Genomic DNA, 26210 nt, shown 5'->3' with positions numbered 1-26210 from the left:
AGAGATGGGAGGGAAGCCAGTGTAGGACGGCTGCCTCGGCCCCTGTGAGTGCCACTCCACAGCGACCTCTTGAGACTCATGCTGAGAGAGACCCTCCCAGAATTGTCCATTTGAAGGACTTTTGGAAGAATCTGGAACACTGTCCCTGGTCCCTGGTGGGCTGATGGCCATCCCACAGGAATTAGCCCCTCCTCACTCTGGGCCTGGCAGGCTTCAATGGTCCCGGAGAATGCCAGGGGCAGAAGCAGAAAAATACATGTGATGTGTGTTTTGAGATGAGACATTGTTAGTGCCAGGTTAGTCTGAGCTCGCTCTGAGTCCCCACCATCCCCACCGCAGCTGAGGGTTATATCAGGGGACGTGGGGGACCCTGAGGAATGTGATGCAGGCTACCCATGCTGTCAGCTACACTTGCAGTGGGGATTGAGGCCCTGTGGCAGGTAGGGTTGCAGGGAGCCCTTTGGGTCAGGATAGGAAGGTGAGGGGCACCACTGGCCCTTACCTAGAATTTAAATGGATAAATCCTTGTGTACAGTAGCTTCTAGAAGGTCTATTCTTTCTACTCTTTCCATTTGAACAAAAGGAAAAGTGAGATAATGATCTCAGTTCTGAAGAGTTATTAATTGCCCTCACATATGCCAGTCAATGACAATGCTGTCTGGAGGAAAAGATTAGAGATTCCTGTGTGTTGTCCTTATCAGGAAGACACATACTGACTGATTGCCTTTCTGATTTTAAATCTGATTTCCTTTTTATCTGATTTTGAATCAAATACTGTGTATCTGCACAAAGACAGCCCTTATGCCCATATTACTGTAGGAAGATCTTTTGATTGTGCTTTTTATGAGATTAGAATGTCCTTGTTTCATATACTGACCTAGACAAGAGTCACAATTACATGCTTACATGACCAGCTGTTAAATGTGGTCTTATAAAAAAAAAATGGAAAAGTTAATAAAATACTGAAACATATAGAGAGTGATGAACCACTCCTATACCTGACATCTAGAATTTAGAATTTACATTTTCTCATTTTTCTCCAGATAGTATTTTTAATGAAAGCAATAGAACATTATTAATAAGAAAACAAATGTAAAACATTAAATATGACATGACTGACAACTTCTCCCAGGCCTTTGTTTCCTAATCCACCCTCCCTCCCAGAAGCAACCCCCATCATAAATTTGGTGTGTGTATTTCCAGTTAGTGTTTTTATTCTCTTATATGTATTTTGCATGTTTTTTCATTCAGAATTTTTTTTGATAGGTCTACATTGATTCGCATAGATTTAATTTTAAATCCTGATTCATTTTATCTTAGGAATATACCACGTATTCTTTTATCCTTTCTCCTTTTAGTAGACATGTTAGATGTTGCTAGTTGTTTACAGTGCTTTGATGGACCTCTGTGTAAGAATCTCTTGCTTCTTGTATGTAAGGATTGTTCTAGGGTATGTGCCAAGATGCAGAATTAATGGTTTTTACGGTGTACCCTTTTTCCACTTTAATTGATATTGCTGAAAAATTTGTCAAAGCATTTGAACCAATGGACATTTCTGCTGCAGTTTCTGTTTTCTCTCATCATTCATCAGCACCTGGCATTTTTTGAGACTGATTTTTGCTATTCTCATGGATATAAAGTAATCATTTTGCTCTTTTATTTAAATTACACCAAAGTTGTGTATCTTTATGTCACGTGGCCATTTGGGGCTCATCTCTAATGCTGGGCCATATCTTCTGCCAATTATTTTTACTATTTTTCCCATTAATCCCTATATTTTATACATTAGAAATATCCTATTTCAGTCAGTCCCCGCCTTTAAAATTTATGATGTAATTTTGTCATAGAGAAGGCTTAAATTATAATGCAGCCCCATTCGTTGGTCTATTTTTAATGAAATGTGATTTTCATACCTGTTAGGAAATATGTTCCTACTTAAAGATCATAAAATACCTCATACTTCATTTTTTTCCTTCTAAAACTTTAAAAGGTAGGTTTTGACATTAAGTTTTTTATTCATCTGAATCTTTTTTAAAATATGGTGTGTGGTATGGATTACATTCACTTATTTTTCCAGGTGGAAAGTGAATTTTCACCATATCATTTACTGAATTAGTGTATGTTTTATTCCTGTTTCTTACTCTCTCTCTATTTCTACTATGTTCCCAACTGTGTAAGGGTCTGTTTTGGGGTTCTTTGGTTGCCCCAATCTGTTTGTTTATTCTTTAGTGAATACCACATGATTCAATTACTACAGTTTTATAATAAATATTCTGTAGGGCAAGTCCCTATTTTTGTTCTTTTTTATTCAGAATTGATTTGGATATTTTTAGACAGTTAAGCTTCAAAGTGCATTTTAGAAATCATGTGTCTAATTCCACCAAAATATATATCTGTGGAATTTGATTAGAATTCCAATGGCTCTTCAAATTAATTTGGGGAATATTTGAATCTTTCCGTCTATATTCGGTATATGTCTCCATTAATTCTGGCATTAATTTGTACCCATTAAACTATTTAATAGTTTCCATTATTCTATTTATCATTTTATCTAACAATGTTTCCTGTACATTCTTTTTTTTACTAACATCTAACATTGTATTAGTTGATGATATATGTCACAATGACTTGATATATGTATCTATTGCAAAATGATGACCACAGTAAGTTTAGTTATCATCTGTCACAATACATAGTTACAAAGTTTTTCTTCTGATGAGAACTTACAAGAACTAATTTTTAGCAACTTTCAAATGTACAATACAGTAGTGTTAACTGTAGTCACCATGATATACTTTATGTCCTCAGAACTTATTTATCTTATAACCATAAGTTTGTACCTTCTGACCACCTCCACTTATTGTGCTCACTCCCCCTTCCCTGCTTCTGGCAATCACCATACTTTTCTTTGTATCTATGAGATGATTTTTTTTTTACATTCCACATATAAGTGAAATTAGATAGTATTTGTCTTTGTCTGACTTATTTTACTTAACATAATACCCTTAAGGTCCATCCATGTTGTCACAAATGGCAGGATTTCCTTACTTTTTATTCCTCCGTGTGTGTGTGTGTGTGTGTGTGTATCCTATCTTTTTTATCCATTCATCTGTCAGTAGACACTTAAGTTGTTTCCATGTCTTGGCTATTGTAAGTAATACTACAGTTAACTTGGGAGTGCAGATATCTTGGCAAGGTACTCATTTTGTTTCCTGTGGATATATGCCCAGAAGAAGAATTGCTGGATTATATAGTTGTATTTTTAATTTCTTGAGGAACATCCATACTGGTTTCCATAGTGGTTGCGCCAGTTTATGCTCCCACTAATAGTGCTTGTGCAGGGGCTCCCTTTTCTCCACGTCATCACCAACACTTGTTCTCTTGTCTTTTGATAATAGCCATTCTAACAAGCAGAAGACATTTAAAGCTCATTGCGGTTTTGATTTGCATTTCCCCGATGATTAGTGATGTTGAGGACCTTTTCATGTACTGTTGGCCATTTGTATATTTCTCATTTTTTAATAGATCTATCCCTATATAATTTGTGATTTTTGTTGCTATTATGAATTCTTTTTTTTCCTTTAATTTTTTCCTATTGGTTATTGCTGGTTTATACAAATAATGTTTTTTTTTGGTATTGACTTTGTATCTAAAATCTCTTTTGAGCTTTTCCAATAATTCAAAAAGCAGTGTCTATAGACTCTCAATGTACTTTGATAGAGATATTCTATCAGCTGCACATAGAATAGCTTCCCAATTATTTTCTCCTTTTTCTTACTGCATTGGTGAGGACTTCTCATTCATTGTTTAATCATAGAAATACTGTAACAATTCTTGTTGCTGTGTGGCTGGAGAATTCCAACCTCATCCTCATAGTCTGCAATCGTTCCTTTTGTAATCCTGTTAGACATACATTAAAATTTCTTATTTGGCTCTCCATATTGGTAATTAACCATTCTGCTTTTTGGTATTTTGGTGTTTCTTAAAACTGTTCTATATTTAAGTGCCAGAATAATGGAATTGGTGCTGGTGTAATAACTTTATTTAAGACATAGGTCAGTGGCTTCATTAATTTTGGTTCTCTCTCCCACACACCTTGCCTTGCCACATCCAAGCCTGGTACCTTGCCCATAAACCTTCCTCTTCTACCAACATAGGACTAGATTGAAGAACTTTCTCTTGGCTAACTCTTCAACTCACTGGCATCTTCAGACTAGGTAACAGTTTTCCAAGGGGCATCTTTACCATCTATTTTAACCAAATTCAAAGTTAATTGGAAAGCAGTGATACTAAAGAATGGATTAAATGTAGCCACTGGTTTTGAGGAAGCCAGGGGAAGGCTTGTCACTGAGTGTGATGTCACATGAAGTGATTGATTTAAATATAAGGAGAAGAATATAAATGGGGACAACTCGGTCCATGAGCATCTCACTCTTCTGAGAGTGAGTGACAGCAGTGGCTGCATGAAGAGGGCTGTGCTGCACTGCTTAATGCTCTTGCTCCTGGAAGTCAGGACATTAGGGCGACTGTAGGTCACACTGTTTAAGGCTCTCTTAGAACTGGACTTTTATAGGCTGTAAGGTTGGGTTTTAGTAGGTATTTGCATGTCTTTTACAAAACATGTCAGACTACTTGAGGATGCTGAACTTAAAAATCTAAACTGATAAATCAGTGCTATCTTGAATAAAGCGGTTTTGTATATCTTGCTACTGGTTGATTATGGCCAATGAGAGATTCTTAGGAGTGGTGGTTGAAAGCACAGACTCTGTGGCCTATGTACCTGGACTTGAATCCCAGCACCACTTCTTACCAGCTCTTTGACCTCCAGTACATTTTAAAACCTCTTTATACCTTTATTTGCTAATCTGTAAGAAGGGGGTCATTATAGAGCCCATTTCACAAAACTATTACAAGGATTAAGATAGTTAATACACATAATATGCAACAGAGCCCAGTGCCTGGTAACTGCTGTATGTGATTGTTAACTGTTTAACACTCACAAGAATGCCTACTCTCCCCTAAGGACCTTGCCACTTAATTGAGATGATAAAATTCACTGTCCCAACTTTTTTTGTTGTGAAGAAGAGAGGTGTACATTGAGAGTCCTGTTACTCAAAGCTGTGAGTCACAGAATACCCCAGTTCCTTCAGGAGTGCCTAAGTCCTCCTTTAGGATTGAGGATGAAGGAGTTAAAGACAAAAGTCTTACAGTGTTTCTTTAAATATCTGTTTGAGCTGCATAAGATTAGTACGTTTTCCTTGGCAAAGAGCACCTTTTCCTTTTTTTGCTGGAGTATTTTTTCGTCAGTGGACTTTCTTGTTTTTCTTCCCAAACACTTCCTCCGCTTCTCACTTGCTGTCATCTGCCTCATTCTCTTCCCCGTGCTTCAGCACTTCCCTCCCACCACCTCCCATTCCTCTCACTTAAAAAATAGTAAGTGTTCATTGATTGTTTAGCATGTTTCCTTCCTGCTTTGCAGTCCCGTGGGTGTCTGGGACAATAAGAGTGGGAGTGCCCTGACAGCATGGGAAAGTCACTGTGTCACAGGAGATGAATGCCACTTCTACAATGCGATCAGGATACATGACTGACGGGGCAACAGAGCAGTGCCTGGGTCTGGTGCTGTGGATACAGCTATAAAGCCATCTGCTCCTGGTCTGTAGTCCCTGCTGTTACTTACAGAGAAGCCCAGGATCTGCCTCATCATTGGATAACTGGAGGCTCCTGCTGTATGCTTCTGCTGCATATGATTTCTTTCTGTGCAGGCAGAAGACCTGAGCCATTGGTGATCCCCACAAAGCCTGGAACTCCCAGGTCTAGGCTCTCTTGCTGTGTGTAGTCATAAATGTAGAAAATGCTCACAAGCCTGACAAAATCCGTTACTTGGAGTTTGTAACTAGAAGTGAGGTCGGCCAGTATTAGGGATGCTATAAACCAGCAGATACTGAAAGCTATCATGATACCTTTAATGGCCAATATTTATGCCTTATGCCAGGCATGTGCTGAAAAAGGTATATGCATTATGGTATCTCATAACCCTATAGAGGCAGCTGTTACCCCCATTTTACAGATGCAAATATCTGTGGGTCTTTTGGACCTTTCCCCTTATGACCAAGTGCCTTCCACACATGCTGTGTGGCACACACAGGGCAAATCCTAGCAGTGGAATTACTAGGGAGAAGCCAAAATACAATTTTCTTATATTATCCAGATTAAAGGACATTTTGGTTAAAGAGGGGAGAATGGAATTATAGCAATGCAACCTGAACTTGAGGATGGTTTTATTTATACCTGTTAAAAAAGTTCATATCTTCAAAGCATCCAGGGCCTTATTCATGAGAGGAAGTGACAAGATGACCTTTCATCTATATCACCACTCAACAATTTATAGAGATTATGCTCTGGTTAAAGACGTAATTTTCATTGTGTTATGGGTGAACAGTGTTATAGCAGGTGTTCAGTGTTTTAATTGTGACTGGGGGATTATGTAGGCCCTTAATCAGTTTCACATGTGAACCTTTGTGATCGGCCACTGCAAGATGAGACAGAGGTCAGTTAAAAAGGAGCCTACCCCAATCTGAAAAGCCAGGCTGGGTCCCCCTTCATGGGACCCTGGTCATTTTCCCCAGGCCTGCCAGAACAGAGGAAACAAATCAAAACAGCTTGCAGGAGTCTTGAGCATCCCGGTGCTTAATTTAAACCCCTATCAAGTCTAATTATCAGAGCCATATTACTTGCTCACAATAATTTGCTTTGGGTACAACTCAGAGCTATGTTGAAAATTTTATTTTGCCTTCAGATAATTGGTTTACCTTTAAATTTTTTCCCCCAGATTTCCCTGTGGAAAATTGGTTCTCTTAATTTAGGTATCTTGTAATTTTTCTCATTAAAAAATGTGTGGCATGTGATATCATTAGATTTTTTCCCTAAATTGAAGTGACTTAAGTGGGTTGACATATGTGCAGCACTATAATTGTGCTGTGTTTTTGGAGCTCAAGTCAGTAATTACATCCATAAACTTACTGTCTATGGTAAAATACGTTAACTGGTCTTTGACATAGAATTCGTTAATTTGAATCAATATATGATGTACTAGAATGCTCTAACAAAGGATCATTGACTGATGGGTATAATATTATCTAAAACCCAAACATTTCTCTATGACCAGCAGTAAACATAAACATTTCTAAATAGCTAGTCAATCCTCTGACTTCCAAAACACACATATTATGAAGCTAATAAGAAATGTGAACTATGACATGAACCCAATAATTGAATTTACTTGCTTTTAAAACAGGCTATCCTGTATATTTTTGATCTTTACAAGATTAGGGTATGTTACGGAGAGGGTGTAGATAAAATGAAAGTTCCTGTGGCCAGGATTCTCACCTGGCCCTAGTTGGCTAGCTTACTACACACATGTGGGTAATACGTTGCTATTGACTCTATATAAAGAGCTCTTCCCAGTGCTCTAGGCCACACAGTGGCAGGGCTGCAAGGCTGCAGGAGAGCAGAGCAGAGGATGAAGTGGTGGCAGTGCCAAGGACAGAAGCCCAGAGGATGGCTATGCTGGCAGAGAGGCCCAGAGGACGGCTATGCTGGCAGAGAGGCCCAGAGGCAGAGACTGGCTTGCTGCATGCAGACTCTCTAGGAGTGAATGGGATTTTAGTGACTGACCTGCCACTGTGGAAATAAAGTTGGGTATAACCCTTTCACCCCAAGAATGTTCTACTGTCATTTCTTTGGCCATATTGAATCCATAGCGAACTTGCCTGGGGCTGAAACCCATTGGCAAGACAGAGGGTCTTGGACTTTGAAACCTTAAGTGCTTCATGGCTAGTTATGGATATGGATGCTGAAGTCTCAGAAGGCTACTGACAGGTTGGCATCCATCACCCACTGGTGGCTGGGAGGAGACTGGCCCTTCCTTCTTTTCCCACTAATCCTCAGAGAGTACAAGGTCTCCCTTCTTCATGGAATCTTAGCAAATGCAGTGCAGCCCAGCTTTTCTACTTTTGTAATGTTAAATAACTTTAAAAGGCAAATAGAAGTGTAGCAAGGTTGGGAAATAAATTTGAATTCAGAGTAAGAATTTCATCAGGAATCCAATCCCAAGATTTTCTTTTGACTTAAGACTGCAGACCTAACAAAATTACATTAATGTGAGACCTTGACAGAAGAAAAATCCCCATTATTAGATATGTGGTGCTTCACAGATAATACCTAGTTCACCCCTTCAGCATTTCTGGGAAGTGAGAGCCAGAGAGGAAAGTAGCACGTGGCTTCTCTGCTCAAACTGTTTTCCTCTCCTCCCATCTGACCCCCGGGCCCATCCCCAGCACCTCAGTGCCAATGTCGATGCCCTTTTCAGCACCGCAAAGGCCAGTGTGAAGGTGGAACAGCACATGCAGTTCAAGAAACTGGGACTCGGCAGAGAAGGGAAGCAGTCACTCTGGTGCAGCTGTTAACTGGGGCTCAGTGATGCTGTGGGTACCTCCTGTCGCCTCTTGAACCTCCAAACCCTTCGCACCTGCCCTGACTCTCTTTCCCTGCTTCTCTTCCTTTCTCTCCCTCCCTCTCTCCCCTCTCTCCCTCTTTCTTCCTTCTCTCCTTCTACCCACCTCGTCTGTGCACCTGCAGCTAAGGGCCTCATGCTCTCTGGTGGCTGGGAGGGTTTGGCCCATAGGGAGCAGGAGATTGAAGGGCAGAAGGGAGAATAGAGAAAATGACACAAGCCATTGGCCTCTGGCTCCCTTCCTGCTGGCTGAATGCTCCTCTGAAAGTAAGGGCACCTGTCCAGTGGCCCTCCATACCCAGCTCTCTGTTTCAGGTTCTGGCAGCAGCTTCCTCCCCTTGCCTTTACTGGCCTAGGGGTGGTGAAGGAGCCTTATGCCTTTTATTCCTTTGTCAAGTAATTCCTTTGTCAAATTTTTCTTAAACCACCCAGTCTGATTGTGCCCTCTGTTTCCTGCAGGAGCCCTGGCTGAAACACAGGGTGTGGATGACCTGGTGTAATTATGCATCATACATAGAAATTGGCTCCATTTACTGGTCTGATATTTATCCAGCATCCACCAAGTACCAGGTAGAGAAGAAATGAGACAAAGCTCCTGTGGAACTTACAGAGAAAAAGACAAACACATGCATGTGCAGTATGTCAGGTGCTAGTAACTGTTAAGAAGTAAAGGAGAGCAAGAGGAAGAGGGGTAATGGGGGGTCCTGTTCTTGGGGAGGGGCATTTGAGCATTCCTGGATGGAGTAGACAGGCATGCTTTGCAAAAAGACTTAAAAGGAGTATTTCTTAGTGAAGGGAATCACAGGGCCCCTGAGTTGAGAAGGTGCTTGAAGAGCTCTAGGAATGGTCCAGAGAATAATGTGGCCTGCGGTGGGGTGGAGACAGGCAGTAGGGCCTCAGACAAGTACCCAGGGCTGGGTTGCATAAGACTTTGCAAGCCCTGGAAGGACTTAGGGTGAGTAGAAGGGAAAGATACTGGAGGGTTTGGAGGCAAGTGACATTATGTATATTTTATTAGGGTGGCTTTGTCTGCTATTCAGAGAATCTGCTCTAGGGAAAGCAAAAATGGTAGGAGACAGACATGAGGCAGTGTCTGGAGTCTGGATGACTTGGATGGTGTTATGGGTTAACTTGTGTCTCTCCCTGCCCCAAATATATTGAAGTCCTAACCCCCATACTTGAGAGTGTGACTTTATTTGGAATAGGGTCTTTACAGAGGTAATCAAGTTACAAGGAAGTTTTTAGGGTGGTTCCTAATCCAATATAATTGGTGTCCTTATAATAAGGGGAAATCTGGACTTGGAGACAGACAGACATAGAGGAAGGATGATGTGAAGAGAAGGTGAGCACGGCCATCAGGAGGCCGAGGAGAGAGGCCTGGGCAGATCCTTCCCTGCCAGCCCTCCAAAAGAACCAGCCCGGCTGCCCTCTTGATTTTAGACTTCTGGCCTTCAGAACCATGAGGCAATACATTTCTGTTGTTCAGGCCTTCCAGTTTGTGGTATTTTGTATGTCAGGTCTAGCTGACTGTTACAGATAAATGGCTTGATGAAGCTGATAATGGTAAAAGTAAGCAAGGTTGAACTTGAGAAAATGATGAAGTTAAAATCAGTAGGATTTGCTGTCATAACTAGGTAATTGGTCAGAGCAACTGGGTAAATGGAGGTGCCTTTTCCTGGAGATTAGGGACACTGTGGAGGACAGATCTGGGGAAAAAGTAAAAAACTGGGTCATGGACGTGTGAAATTTGCAATCCCTATTTGACACATCAGAGTAGGCAGTTGGAGTCAAAGGGAGATGTTAATGGCAGTCTTAAAGGCCAGCTTAGGGTGACCATCCCTCCATTCCCCCAGAAAAGCTTCAGACCCTGGGCTGCTCACTCCCATTGCCTGCCAAACTGTGGTGGTGCTGTGGACTCCACTGGCTGCCCACAGATGACTCTAGTCAGTACACAGGTATTTTTATAGAGCAGTTAATATATTTATCTCAATATGTTAAAAAAAAATAGCACAAGAAAGCCATCATTTCAAGGTGTTATTACTTAGGCCATCATTAACAAGTGAAGTGTTTGTTTTTTTAAAATGGAGCCATCTTCTAGAATAAAACAAAATAATAGTATGCATAGTAGATGTAATAGTACCCATTGTACACAGATATGCGAAAAAATCAGTAGGTAAATGACTGAAGTTTGGGAGTCATAAGGAGATACAAGGTGATTCCTGTCTCATCACAGCTTAACAACCATTCCCTTGGTGTGCTTTTTAACTGCAGGGGAAATCATCGATTTAGTAGGTAAAGACCAACATTGGTTAAAAAAGAACTAGACTAGATGAGAAAACAGACTGCATCCGTGGTCGTATTGGCAAGTATTGTTTCATGATGTCAAATGTATTTCTCACTGAGCATCACAGTGAGAAAATTAAGAGAGCCCAGTGTCTTGGGGTCTGTTTTCAGAGGTGGAAGTATCCATTCCCTGACCTGCATTTTGGTGGCTCTGCTCTTGAGCCAAGTTGAAAAACCTGGGTTTGAAAGGAGACAGGAAAAAATGATTGCTTTCATCTTTATGGGATTTGTTCCACTGACTTTAGAAGCCTATGATATCATTGTTGAAAACATGCTCTAGTTTCTAAATGGCACATTTTTTCCATGTTCATTTGGGGTTTTGATCCATATTTTGATAAGCCTGGTCATTGTTTAATCTCCCTAATTTGTGAATTCTTTCAATCCATTTATTTTCATGCATGATCCTAGATTGCTTTATTGATGCACCGGGGCCCCTTTACTAGTGCCTGTTTGCAACTGCTTTGGTGTAATTAAATATAGTTTTTAGGAAGAACTTCAACTGGGGATGAAATATATTTATCATGGACAATAGGATGTCTCAAAGTTGGATTAAAAAGTTTATTCTTAACTGAGAAGGCATGTAATTGTTTTCAGAGTTAACACTCTTCTGAGTAGACTTTACTTTTAAGAAGTCTAGAATCCCTTAAACAATTTTGTGACTTTGATTTCTTACATTAAAATATCCAGGCTGCAAAAATACCTAATAATAGATTTTTTTAAAATAATGGGACCAATACTAAAATTATATATCTGCTGAGTGTTAAATTTTCCTTGTGGCTCTAATTCTGAGATAGGTTAATTTACACTGATTTAAAGAATTAGGCATTTAAATAATCTGATTTCAGGCACTAAATTCTCTGGGCACCCATTACTTCGCACCTGATATATTGTTGCCCACAGAGCATTGTTGTAAGTATGTTTATGCAATGCAAATTAAGCTAAAGTACAACACTTTCAGATCTGCAATGTTTAGGGAACAATAATTTCTTTTAAAACTATGATCTGCAGTGTTAAGGGATGTTCATAATTCCTAAAATGACTTGACTTAACAGGAGAAATCTTGATGAAAGCATTTAGCATGGAGATGAAATATGTCTCAAGTTTCCAGATTATGCACATGTCAACACTTCTTCTGTCATCTTTTAATAGTTTGTTTACATAACCCCGGGCTGCTACTTTTATTACTGGTGGTTATAGCAGCAAAATTATTTTAGTTACGTTGACCTAAGCAATATAATGTGCTTCTGTTTCCACAAAACTAATGGTGAGGATTCCAGCCCTCCTTCTGCCCCTTCTCCTTGGTGTAAAGAGCCCCTATTTACATATGTAAATAAGCCATTCAGTTGAGAGGCCTGTGGGGCCCACCCAGGTCCAATCTGTTATTTTGCTTATGTTGACAACATTAGCCAGGAGGTAAATGGTACCAGGAGACTGATGTCTCAGTATGGAATGACAGATACCAGAGTCTGAAGGCTGTTATTTAGGAGGAAAAATGGTTTCTTGGGACTAAGAATTTGAGACAAGAAAATGAAGTCACAAATTTTGTCTTTCATGTTAGCCTGAGTGATAGAATTTAGTGTTTTTCTTAACATGGAACACTATATGTACAAATTTGTTATATAGGGATATTGAGCACTGTTTGCTTTTTAAAAAAATGCAAAGTATTTCATAACTGAGCTGATACAGTTGATTATGCCCAAAGGTAGGTTGTTTGTACCTTGCCTGGATGTGTCAGGGAATCTGGCCTGTAACAGGACTGGGCAAAGGGAAAGAAAACACTTAAATTAAGGTCTCCCCAAAGAGAAAAAAAAACAGCTATGTCAGCTTCTAATGAATTAAATTCTTCTCAGGTTTCTATCTTGGACCTCGCTATGTACACCCTTCCAGAGCCTCAGTATCATCAAAATAATATGACCATTTTATTGAAAATTAAGATCAGTTTAAATGTAATACATGCGTCATTTGGAGGAAAACTTGCTGTGAGCTATTCATAATTCCTTTGTTTTCACTCCATATGCAATTCATTAAAATGACACCACTCCTCCACACTGTTCTTTGCTTTCTATTAAGATATATTACTAGAATCTGTGTAAATATATTGATTATTTCACAGACCTATTTGTTCACTGCAAGCAGACTATTGTTACAGATTCAATGTACTTGATAATAAATGATATACAATGGAGACCAGGTTTCAAAAACACACCTATTCCCATGTCTCCGCTTGAAGGATGTGCTTACTTTCTTTATAACAGCCTTCCACAAAACCAGTAGTTTAAGATTCAGATTCAAGGTTTAATACCAACATCTGCCCCCTGCTGGGACCATGGTACAATTAACTAATTTAAAAAAATAACATTTTCACCTTGGAGTCTGAAGAGCAATAAACCACAGGCCCAGGATTTAGTTAATTTGCACATTGACTGTAATTGTGTATTTAACATCGAGATTTATTTTTTTCCTGATGAGTGGGAGCCTAGCACTGTGCATTGGAACTCTTAAATCGGTTGTTATCATTCCATAGGGAGGCTAATAAGGGCAGGTAATTCTCCAGATATATTAATGAGGATAATTATTTACATCTGATAACTTTTTTAGGGAGAAAAAAAACTTTAAAACTGCTTTCTGATAAGCCATTAAATTTAAATGAGAATTTTCAAGTCAAGCTAAGAAAAGTAATCTGTGCTTTAAAAAAAACTATTTCTCGTGTAAAAACTATTGATTCTATTGAATGGGTAACCATACCAGTTTTTTGGGATTTTTTTGCTTAATATTCAGTGACTGAATGAGCATCATTTCTGCTATTAAAGCTTTGGTAGATTTTCTAGGTCAACTGAGATTTAAAACTATTTGCTTGCATTTTTTCAGAAGTGAATAGGGAAAGAATGCATATTGGCAGGGCAGTTACAAGGAAAAACAATCCTGACTTGCAGTCTGCTACTTATGACATGTCCTTTTTGAAAGGTAAGCATTATACTTCGGACACCAGAGCAGTGATTGTTGGCAATTCAAGTGGGTATGATTGATCCATGTCTTAAAAGTAATAGAGCTGTTTATTCCTAGAAGAAAAAGAGAAGAATTCTTAAGTATTGTAATAAAGACATTGCCTTTTTACCTAAGTAGCAGGTTTTCTTCACTCTCCTCTGAGATGTGCAAATGAGCAAATGTTAACATTTATCTGAGGGTATTTTGCTCCTGGGTCTCTGCCTTGGACCAGAGGCTTTAAGTCCGGGATTTCTCTGAGACCCTCTCTCTGTTGCTTTCATCTCATGTGAAGTCAGTGCTCATAGCAGATAGAGCTGGTTCTTAAATTCTTGTTTATTATCGTACATCTTTGAAACTACACTATTTATGGGAACTCTTATTCCGGATGTCCCCTTTAAAATATAGTTTCTTGAGGTTTTTTTTTTTCCAACAAGCTGTATACTAAAATTTGTGCATTTTATTGTATGAACCTCAATAAAAAAAAAGAAAGAATTCCAAGATGGCAAAAACAGGGCATCAAACTCAGCACACAGTTCCTTGAGTTTTTTGGGTGTGTGTGTTTGGCATGGAATGAGTAATGGGGAGACATTAAGTCTTTCTGTGTGATCCAACACACACACACACACACACACACACACAAGGGTGTTAATAGGGTTGGTTTAAGGAAGGAATACCCTTCTTCAAAGGTTGTTATAAACTTAATGCACAATCCCTTTTTGAGCCAATACAATTTAATTTCATACAAAGGCAGAGTTTTTGGTGGCTGTCAGACACCAGGAATTTTGCCAGGATGATGGAGAGAGGAGCTTCCAAGCAAAGCAGATTTCCATGGTTTTGAGGGAGACTGATTTCCCTATCATTTTGATGACATCCAAACAGGTGGTGAGTCTAAGTCTGAGAATGCTCCTTAATGCCTTGTTATTCTAGGAAGATTGACTTCATGTTCAGGGGAATCATGTTTCAGTTTTCCTAAGTATCCTTGAAATACAATTAGAGCCAGTATCTGATAATAGAAAAATGAAGATTTGATGGGAAATGTCTTGATACTGGGCTGTGTTCATGACTTCAGTATGCACATGCCCGTACAAGGCTTTTTAACAAAAGGATTTGCACGTGGGGGAAGCTGTGGTGGGTTTTTATTAAATTTTAGCTAAAACAGAGAAGTACAGTGCCGTTAAATGCTGTCCCTCTCCCTTTTCTGACCATTTCCCATCATCCCACGCCCACCTTCTCCCCTTCCCTGCTTGTGTTCATTCCCCATCTTCCATTCACTGTCAGGAAGGGCAGCCTCCGAAGAGCCATTTCAACTCAGCCCGACATCGCCAGAGACTAGTGGAGCCAGCTGCTTCAAAAGTGAGTGTGTCCCGTCCGCCTGGCGGGTGTGCATGGTTATGTGGTCCCCCTGCAGAAAAGGCGGTGGTGGGGTTTCATTTATGCTGGTGCATTTGAAGGTCTTAGGGAAGGCTTCACCTGCTCTATTAATCCAAGACCATCCACACCAGTGTTTAACAACCAGCCCTGAATACAAAAAAAAAAATCTTGATAAGTGGTATTTGCAGGCTTCTGTAATGTAAATACTCCTGCTGGTGCATAGTTTTTCCACTGTACAGATATAACTCACATAAATACTAGTAAAATATGAGAAAATAGTTAGGAACTGAATCAATTTTGAGTGTCCATTACCTTTGTTTTCAATATAATGTGTTTAATTGTAAATTTAGATACTTTTAGTATAATAATGGCTGTATTTAACACAATGGCTGGTATAATTCTTGGAAATTCACCGAGCTGGTAGGGGTGGGCTCTGGTGTAGCGGTTATCTGTGTTATGTATTTGCAGAGAATAGTCTGAAGCTGATCTGGTCATGCCCAACTATTAAATTCTGTTGGACAAATAGCAACAGCCAAAACGGCTGAGGTTTTGGGCAGGGATTTGCTAATCCCACTCAGCTCAAGTAAGTCACGGGCCAGTTCTGCTGCACACAGACTTTTGTTAAATAACCATTCTCTAATGAACAGGCACAAAACATTCTTCTAAAGTCAGTGAAGTCCCTGCTCTCTGGCCTTTTATCCTCCAGCCAAATCTGTTCAAAATGCTTTACTCAAGGCCAGTGACCTGACGACTTTCCAGAGGCCGCATTCTCTCACGTTTATAGTGAGTGTCAAGCACCAGGGATTCTCTGGCTCAGCTGCTGGACCGAAGGCTATTGAGCAACTGGGCCTCAGGTACTAGTCCTAAGAGTACAAGTTGGGACCTCCCTAGATTCTTATGCCCTGTTCACTCAAGGGTAGAGGTGTCTAAAATGATTTTGCCAATTCACTACTTTAAATTCCACATGTTTCAACAATGAAAGCCTCTTTCTAACATCCATTATGCTGACTAGGAAGCCACTGATTTTGATTTCAGCAATGAAAACCCACCTCAGTATGCCAATTGGCAAAATCTCTGGTGTTGACTGAGGTGGAGATACATCTGATATGATGCTAGTTGATCACCTTGGGGAAATGAGTTCCCATCAGGGCTGCTGACTGTGTAGAGTGTATAATTGTAACCAGTATGTAATATCACATTGCCTACCTATGCTGAAGTATTTAAAAGTGGACTGCAGATGTCACAGCCCCTTGTTACATTTACATTTACTAGGGTGCCCTGTCCCCAAGCTCCAGACAACTCGCTTCAGCTCAGGGTCCTTGTGATGAAGTTGTGGAAATTCTGTTGGTATATGAGGGGAAAAAAATTAACTAGTTTTGAATAAGTTGGGTAGTTTCATCATATAAGAGGTGAATTTTGCTGAAGTAGAGCACAGTTCAGGGTATACCAGGTATACTTTTTGGGCCCTACCTGAGAGGTTTAACTGAAGAGGCTCTAAAACATCTTGTGAATTAAGTGGTCCACTGTTAAGCACAGTGTACACACAGTGTCAGTGGAGCTTTAAGGACTCAATCCACCATGTGCTTTTGTTCCTTCTCTTTCTTTGTTCCTGTATTCATTCCATTCTGCCTTGGCATTTTCAGAAATACTGTGCCTCGCCATGCAGTTGTCACATATTATTACGCCTGTAAGGTAGCTGATTTTCTTCTGTTGGTGGCAAGTCTTCTTGTTGCATTTTGCTTTGAGCAAGAATCATGACTTCTTTTTCTAGACAAGCTCCAAGAGGAACTCATTAAACTGCTATAAAGAAGATGTGTGGTACTTTAATGTGCTATGTGAATAGGTTTAGCCATGTTACCAAATAGCTTTTAAAGGTTAGATACTTTCCTCCCCCAAATACTGCAGTACTAGAAACCTGAGAAAGGCCTAAATCCTTGTAAACCTTAAGCACTGTTGGAGGAAGCCATTGTTTGCTGTGTGGATATGTTACTTGGACAATAAATAGCAAATGGAAATGAGCATCTGTAGCCAGTGACCTTTCATTATAAGCACATTGGTTTTAGAATCTGCACTGTATCATTTTCAACTCAATAGCCTGAATCATAGTAAAGAACTCTTGCAAATTACAGGTGCCTATGTTCTGGGGGTCAGTAACAATGGTAAGCCAACTGCCAGATCTTCTAAGAGCATTGATTTTGTTGTGAGTTGGCATTGTGTAATCTTAGAAGTGTGATTACGTAGGAACATTTGGTTTCCCAGTAGCAATACAGAGTGATGGCAAGAATATACTAGACAGGGTTGTACCTTGGTCTTGGTTATAAACCAGCTCGGTAAACTTGGGTAGCCACTTAACACTGAGCTCACATTTCACTCGGTATCTCTTCTATTAAATGAAAGTATGTGAAATGTCCTCTTAATCAAATTCTGGAATTATTTTTCTTTTCTGTCAAGGCTATTTATAACTGGATCCTTTACCATTTAGTCTGAGATTTTGGAATGGCATTTCTCAATCCTAAAATCCCTCTGCAAATGGCATCATTCCTCATTACTTGCAAAGCATTATTATTAAGCAGTCTTCTATCAGTGTCTTCAGTGGATGTTAATTTTTAAAACAGAATTACTTTAAAGCTATGGGGAAAATGACCAGAAATAAGAAGCTCATTTTCTGTTCAAGGGGTTAGCTTTTTTTTAACCCCAGATTTTTCTTTTAGACTTAGAAAGCCTTTTGTGTTTTGAGCATAGGAAAACAAGCTTTTAAGTTTGTTTTATTTGAATAAGAGTAAAGGATTGGGGAGAAATCAAAGGTAAGTAATATACCTCTGATTGGCTAAACCTGTCTACTGGGGATTTCTAAAGTGGCTTTCACTTTGAGAATATGCTCACCTGTGTATCCCCAGTATAAATGCTGTAACACAGTAAATGAACAAAAAATGAAACACAATGGGAGAAAGGAATAATAGTTCAAAGACCACAGAGCAGTTATTTGTGGAACTGGTAAAGGCCTCTGTTAAATAAAAATCAATTTGATATGGGAGCATCAGGAACACGATCTAGGGAGACAGGAGGTGGACACAAAAGAACATGAGAATGTACAGCAGATTAGTTTTCAAATCCTCTGGCATTTCAGCACAAAAGGATGATGAAGATTTATTCTAGATGAGCTGTCATTTTCCATTGGAAGCTTTGCTGATCCAGAATAAATAGGCTCATAAAGATTGTATTTAAATTTTTAGCTTGTGAGAATGGTGGTAGGTAGAGCATGTAGTAAATTTCAAAATCAGAAAATGTTATAACTAACATTCTATCCTCCTTTAACAAACAAACCAAACTACCCAAATATACACATAGTCCAACCAAAAACCTGCCTATAGTTCTAAGATAGATGGTTTCAATCTGCCACAGGGCTTGAAAATCCATTATACTATTTCTCAGTGATTTCTCTACCTTTTTCTAATGAGAACAAGGTTTATAAAACCTGACTCCCCTGCTGGGAAAATCAGCCCAGAGCTATCTCAAAGCAGATGGTCTTCTTTTCTCACTACTATAAACCTTTTAGGATTGATCCTTTTTTCATTTTTACCTATCTGAAGAGTAAATGTCTTTGAGACCTTAAAAACCTCCTGTTCATAAGGGACAAGAGACTACATTGACTAGAGTGTATAGTTGCCTAGATGATATAGAATAAAGGCAATGGAAATTGTGGAATTGTGTTTCTGTCTTTAGTAGCAAAAGAAAATACGTTAATTTTTTTAAGCACTAAAGGGATAGGCTTTAAGATATCTGCAGTTTTGAACCTTATTACGCATTGAGTTTCTGGATTCGAATTACTTTCCTATTCCCAGAAATTTCAAGTCTTAAGAAATACTTTTTTCCTTTTTGGAGTAGGTAATATTTGTTAGTAGATTTAAGGATATGGTAAGATGGGGAAGGGATTGGGAAGAATGGTTGGACATAATTGTTCTGGGAGTATTTTAGTAACTTAAAATGTTGTTTTGTGTAGACTTTTTTAAAATTATGGCATCATTAATATACAATCACATGAGCAACATTGTGGTTACTTGATTCCCTCCATTATCAAGTCCCCACCACATACCCCATTACAGTCACTGTCCATTAGCATAGTAAGATGCTATAGAATCACTACTTGTCTTCTCTGTACTATACTGCCTTCCCCATGCCCCCCACTACATTATGTGTGCTAATCATAATGCCCCTTAATCCCCTTATCCCTCCCTTCCCCCCACCCTCCCCAGTCCCTTTCCCTTTGGTAACTGTTAGTCCATTCTTGGGTTCTGTGAGTCTGCTGCTGTTTTGTTCCTTCAGTTTTTGCTTTGTTGTTATATTCCACCGATGAGTGAAATCATTTGGTACTTGTCTTTCTCTACCTAGCTTATTTCACTGAGCATAATACCCTCTGGCTCCATCCATGTTGTTGCAAATGGTAGGATTTGTTTTCTTCTTATGGCTGAATAATATTCCATTGTGTATATGTACCACATCTTCTTTATCCATTCATCTACTGATGGACACTTAGGTTGCTTCCATTTCTTGGCTATTGTAAATAGTGCTGCAATAAACATAGGGGTGCAGGTGTCTTTTTGAATCTGGGATCCTGCATTCTTAGGGAAAATTCCTAAGAGTACAGTTCCTGGGTCAAATGGTATTTCTATTTTTAGTTTTTTGAGGAACCTCCATACTGCTTTCCACAATGGTTGAACTTATTTACATTTCCACCAGCAGTGTAGGAGGGTTCGCCTTTCTCCACATCCTTGTAAACATTTGTTGTTGTTTGTCTTCTGGGTGGTGGCCATCCTTACTGGTGTGAGGTGATATCTCATTGTGGTTTTAATTTGCATTTCTCTGATGATGAGGGATGTGGAGCATCTTTTCATGTGCCTGTTGGCCATCTGAATTTCTGCTTTGGAGAAGTGTCTATTCATATCCTCTGCCCATTTTTTAACTGGATTATTTGCTTTTTGTTTGTTGAGGCACATGAGCTCTTTATATGTTTTGGATGTCAACCCCTTATTGGATATGTCATTTATGAATATATTCTCCCATACTGTAGGATGCCTTTTTATTCTATTGATGGTATTCTTTGCTGTACAGAAGCTTTTCAGTTTGATATAGTCCCACTTGTTCATTTTTGCTTTTGTTTTCCTTGCCTGGGGAGATATGCTCATGAAAAAATTGCCCATGTTTATATTCAAGAGAGTTTTGCCTTGTGTAAACTTTTTTGCAAAAGCTTTTCAGAGTGATACTTTTTTTTTTTTAGTTTTTATCAGTAAGCATTCTTGCATACTTTTATATTTGTGAAAGATTGTCATACATGGTAGAACCATTTAGACTTGTTATATTTTCTTAGCTCTACTCAGAATAAGTGTAAATTCTTAACCGCTTTATATGAATCTACTTGTAGCTGGTGCTAAGTTCCTAAACAACAGGTTGATAGTAGTAAAAATATAAATATTTCCATCAGGTTCAGAGTGATAGTTTTCTAACAGAAATTTTTGAGGCAGCTTATAGCTTTTGTTTTTTTTTACATCAACCATCCAGAATTTATCTTTGGTCCAAGCTAAAATGGTCATGGATCACATGTCTGAAACTTATTAGCTGTGCCTTTGGTCTAATTATTTAATTATCCTGAGTCCTTCATTTCCTCATCTGAAAAATGGGGAATGAAATAATACCCATTTCATCAGATTATTTTAAGGAGTACTTATTTTTGAATGCCTGCCCTACACTCAAGCAATGTGTTATGCATGAGGAATATAACTCACAGGATTTGATTCTTACGTTTGAGAATGGAATTTAATTAGCAAAGATATAAAGCAGAGGCAATAATAAGTTACATGGTAAACAGTGTCAGTGTGGTGCTGAGTTTGAATCAAGGGAAATATTGACAGCAATCAGAAAAGGTTTCCTGGACCTGTTGAGTTTTCATGTGGGTGTTGAAGGAGGGAGAGCCTTAATGTAGGCACGAGCATTACACAAATGTGCATAGTAAACCTATGCACCGGACTGGAATGGAGGGATGTGACACAGGTCAGCCTGGGAGGCATGCTTCTGTCATGGCCCTCCTTGGTAGGATGTGTGCAGGCTTTGAGATCATACAGACCTGTGTTGAGCTCTGTGTACTGACTGTGGTCCTGTGAAGGCTCTTGTTTCCTCACCAGTCCAGTGGTAGAATAATGCTGTCTACCTTTCTAAGAATTGCTATAATTAAATGGTTTGGTGCAGCCATTCCACAGAGTCACCAGGCTGCTTGGAGGAATAAGTGGGCACCACTTGGATAAATTATGCGTCATCTGGCCCTGTGAGGTGGCAATCCCAGTCTGGAAAAAGCAGCCTCTGTCTGAGGACACGTACACTGCTGCTTCTTTCAGCATTGCTGTTGCACCACAAAATTTGGGGGTAGTGCTGTGGGTGAGAGAGTGATGGGGAAGATAGGGTGGATGCTATCCTGAGACACCCCGCAGTTAGAAGCACCAGCCTGAAGGGACTCACGGCAATGACAGAACCTAAAACATGTTACTGTGTGAAAACAAGTTAAAAAAATAAATTCTCTAGTACTGTACCTTTAATGTCAATTGCAAATACAAGCACACTGCACGATTTGCATTTTCTGGGAGCTCATACAGTTTGCTGACTGTCCATCAGGTATGTTAGAAGGTCGCTTGCAGTCGGGGAAAGAGTGGGCGGCACAAGAGTGGAAAGCAGGTGTACAAGCAGATAAACTGATGGGTGACAGTCATGGGCTGTGGACTGAGGAGGGGTATTAGCCCACCCCTCTCCTCTTGACTCTCCCCCAGCAAAAGGAGATAGGCCGAGACGTTATGTCGCAGAGGAGACCTAAGTGCTCCAGAAGCGGAAGCAGCCACATGTGAGGGAAGCGTCACGGCATAGATAAGGCTTGCTGACGCACCTGCGGGGTCGCGGGTCTGCTCACAGGCCCCCTCGCTGCCGCCTCAGGAGGGACGTCTGTTTTGCAGGTGAGGAAACTGAAGCACAGTGAAGTTAAATCGCTCGCACGAGGTCACACACCTGGTAACATGGAAGCCAGGATTCAAACCCAGTCAGTCTGGCTCTTGAGTCTCTGTTTTTTACTATTAGGCCTTGCTGCCTCGCGATGGGCGTGATTGAAGTGGGGAGGGAAGAGCAGACATTTTCCATTTTTCGTGGTGCCCTTACGTATACATTCAGAAGCTTGAGGAATGTCCATAAACAACAATTCTGGGTGACTGACACACACATCAAAAAACAGAACAGGATGAGCAACCCTGAAAAACAAAACCTTCTGTCAGTTTTACTGGGCTCTAAGTTATAATACTGGGAAGCAACATCATGAAACCATAACCTTTTAAATGAAAAATATTCTAAAAAATTGCTACAGGTATTGGGCATTTCTAAGGCATGGGAAAAACTCCCCTACCTTTTCATTGATTTTACCACAGTTAGTTGCTTCTGTTATACCTGCCCGAGGGTCATAGACACCTCATGAAGGAAAGCAGAAAGGCAACTTCCTGTTATCAAAGGATAAACTGAGCTGCGGGCATTAGTTAGACATGACTAAATAAATAGATAAACACCTACCATGGTTTTGCTTATAAGACGGACTTAGCAATGGGGCAGATTGATGATATTGTCATCTCTCCTTTAGTGATCCCTTAACTTTACTGAACAGGTATCTTTGATGAATCTCAACTCCTGTGGGCCTCATTTGCCAGTTTACAGGACAGAGCTGTGATAACAAACATCACACTGAAAGGCTGTTTTCCCATATTCCAAATGACCCATTTCCTTCCTCCATGTTCAAGAAGAGTCTCATGTTGCATTTTGGGGTTAAATTTAAAATGTTGTCTGTCTACCTGGCCAACCTGCGCATAACAGCTTACTGCCTTTGGCAGAGCAGTGCTGAGAATTTAAATAACTTGCATAAATTCACAGAGCTAGTAAAAGGTGAATCCAGGATTCAGACCCAGGTGGTCCGCTCACTTAGCCATCGTGCCACATGCTTTGCCAGCAGCATTCAGGAGGGGCTCTGCCTGTTTCCCAGGGGACACTCTGTGCTGGGCAGCTATTTCTCAAGAGTTCAGATAGAAGGCAACAACACTATACCCACCATGATGTTCTTTCTGCCTCAATTGCCAGAGAGCTCTTTCGGCCTACACACCACTCTCCCACCTCCTGACTCCACACTGTGGGCCTAGGTCTTGCTCCAAGGCTGCAGGAAAAGAGCTCATTCTCCTTATCATTCCTATGTGCCTGTCTCAGATTATAAGGATTTTTTTTCTGTTGGCTTTCACAGAATTCCAGACCCCTAACACTACAACCAAATAATGGACAAAGGGCACCCCAGCTTATTCAGCCTAACATCTCTCTACTCAGGCACATCAAGTAATTCTAAGGAAAGTGTATTCTACTTATTATTTTCCATGATGCTATCTGTAAGGTATGATATAAACATGGTATTTTAAAGCACTCAGAATTACAGGGCTAAAACATGTCTTTGGGATTCGGCTCCAGTGACCATCCATTTGGTGGCCAGGGACTGTGGAATTTAGTGCTTAGACATGAAGGTGAGACTAGACAGCTGCCTTTTGAAGAATCATTCCCTAATCACTTTTAAAACATCTTTTTTGGGAGGTATAACATATATATATATATGTATATATATATATATACATATATATATATATATGTTGTTTCTGTAAGAGTAACACATACCACAAAGTACAGATAACAGTGAACTTTCACATACTGACTCTACCCATGTAACAGCACTAAAAAACAAAAAAACAAAGAAAACCCCAGGACTTTACCAGCACCCCAAAAGACCTTCTTGTGCCATCTGTATAGCATTTTTCAGAATGTTAGAAATTTCTGTTGTTTTTGTTTTCCACATATTATATCTTTCCTGATATTGCTTTCTAACATCCTAATTTATTGTCCAGTAAAATGATATTTTTTTCCTTTGTTTTTAAGAAAAGGATGGGATTGTATTTCAAAACAGTGGTAAAATGAAGAAAAAGTGTAAAGATCACAATAATTATGGGCTTTTAATATTTCAGTTGCTGGAATTTCTATTTCAAGTCCATTTGAATGTTGTGACCAAAAACGTTAAAGGGGAAAAACTATTGAGTTTGGCCTGTTTCTCTCCTAACACAGATTTTCACAGCAATTATCTTTTTCCTTTTTTCTTCAGCTGGCAGAGTTTAAGTGTGCATATTTGAATTGTTACAGGCCAACCTCTCTTGTCTTTTGTTGGATTTTTTTTTCCCCAAGGGCTTAAAAAAAAAATGGTGAATTACATTTGTTGACTTTTCTCAGAATCATAAGAATTGTGTTTGCCAAACAATTGTGTAACAGGCAATTGGCCAAGATGAGATTAGCAATTTATTTGGAGGAAGGGTATAGGAAATCTTTTTAATTTAGAGGTAAAAAGATCACACACAGAATGGGTTCAGTACAGGTAACCCAATTTGGATAGAGAATTATGAAGAATTACTGAAATTATCCCTTTGCCTTCAAGGACTTCTGTATCCTGCTTGCCCCTATATCCATCCCTCTATCCCTCAGGCAAAAAGGAAAATCAAAACATAACCCATAGCTATAAAAAAGTAATTTAGACCTTTAACCAGGAAACATCTTCCCTGGGGATTCTGTGGATTCTGAAAGAGTTTTGGAAAGAGTGAGTTTCTTAGCATTTCTTGAGAAGAGCAAACTGCACAGCTGAGATGAACTTGCTAGCCAATGCTCAAGAGATGGTGATATGCTTTTGGAACTTGAGTAAGTCAAGTTTCAATACTGTCTTGAGTGTCGTAATAACTCCATTGCCTGCTTTAACATTTTTTCAAGTTGTTGTTGTTATTTTTTGTGTAGTACTCCCTTCCTATTACCTCACACACATTTACTTACTTCCTGCCTGAAAAAAGAGATTTGACTATGATGTGCCCAAGTATGGTTTTCTTTGTATTTATTCTACTCGGGATTCACTGAGCTTCTGATATGTTGATTGCTGTCCTTCATCAAATTTTGGGAAGTTCTTGGTCATTATCTATTCAAAATACCTTCTATCTTATTTTCTCTCCTTTCTCCTGGGACTCCATTAATACCTCTGTCAGGCAGTTGGGTATTGTCCAATAGGTCATAGATGCCCATTTTTAGTTTTGTTTTTGTCTTTTGCTTTATTTTCTAGGTGGTTCATTTTGGATAATTTCTATAATTTTGACTTAAGCTTTGCTTATCCTTTCCTTTGCTTCATCCTTACCAGTCAGCTTGTAAGCCCATTTCATCTGATATCTTTTGATCTACCTGCTCCCTTTTGTTCTGTCTTATTATTATACTTCCTAACCCTCTGCAGAAATTTCCTACGTCTTTATTCATGTTGTCATATGTGTTGGTCACTGTATCCTTTGGCACAGTTATTTTTGAGTCTTTATGTGGTAACACCAATATCTTGGCTATCTCTGCATCTATTTGTATTGCCTGTTTCTTTTCTTGACCACAGGTCACAATGATACTCAGACCTGGCTCAAGTAGAGAACAGAATGACTTAGTGCTCCTACTCAAGTAGTATGACACTTGAAGAGACACACCTTTTTCTGGAGCTAAATATTATTTACCTCATTTTCGACTGTTTTTTTTATTCAAAATGTTTGGCACCTACTCAAAATTATAGATACATGAAGATACAAAATCTGTTTCTGAGGCTTTCTCTTCCACTTAGGATATAGATGATGACAAGAGACTGTGTTGTTATCTGAGCAATCAAAAGCAGCTACAAAATCATAGTTAAATCATTTAAAATGCCAAGGGCATATGTAAACATTAAACAAAGAGTAAGTTCCATAAAGTGATAAGCTCTTGAAGGAAGAGGCTCATGGCTAGCTGTCAACCATGGCATGGTAGGAGAAAGAGGAGCCATACTTATAACACACTTTTCATGTCTGGCCTTACTTCATATCTTCCTTTATGTTGTAGAGAATAATGGTCC

General features: G+C 39.4%; 1 protein-coding gene across 15 annotated transcripts in view; it reads left to right on the top strand.

Moving 5' to 3' along the window:
- Positions 1-26210, top strand: part of MAST4 (microtubule associated serine/threonine kinase family member 4) — a 536231-nt gene that overhangs the window by 233400 nt on the left and 276621 nt on the right. For 5 of the 15 annotated variants that reach the window (XM_057494688.1, XM_057494684.1, XM_036887940.2 and 2 more), the window contains exon 4: positions 15122-15196. The exons of 8 other annotated variants lie outside the window; for them this stretch is intronic. In XM_057494688.1, coding sequence (XP_057350671.1) covers positions 15122-15196 — 75 coding nt within the window. Of the gene's footprint in view, positions 1-8986; positions 9086-15121; positions 15197-26210 lie in introns of those variants that run through there. 2 more of the 15 variants (XM_057494716.1, XM_057494707.1) reach the window with 1 other exon arrangement.

Source organism: Manis pentadactyla, chromosome 2 (genome assembly GCF_030020395.1).
Source record: "Manis pentadactyla isolate mManPen7 chromosome 2, mManPen7.hap1, whole genome shotgun sequence".
In the NCBI taxonomy this organism is placed as follows: domain Eukaryota; kingdom Metazoa; phylum Chordata; class Mammalia; order Pholidota; family Manidae; genus Manis; species Manis pentadactyla.
This window is presented reverse-complemented; position numbering and strand designations above follow the sequence as displayed.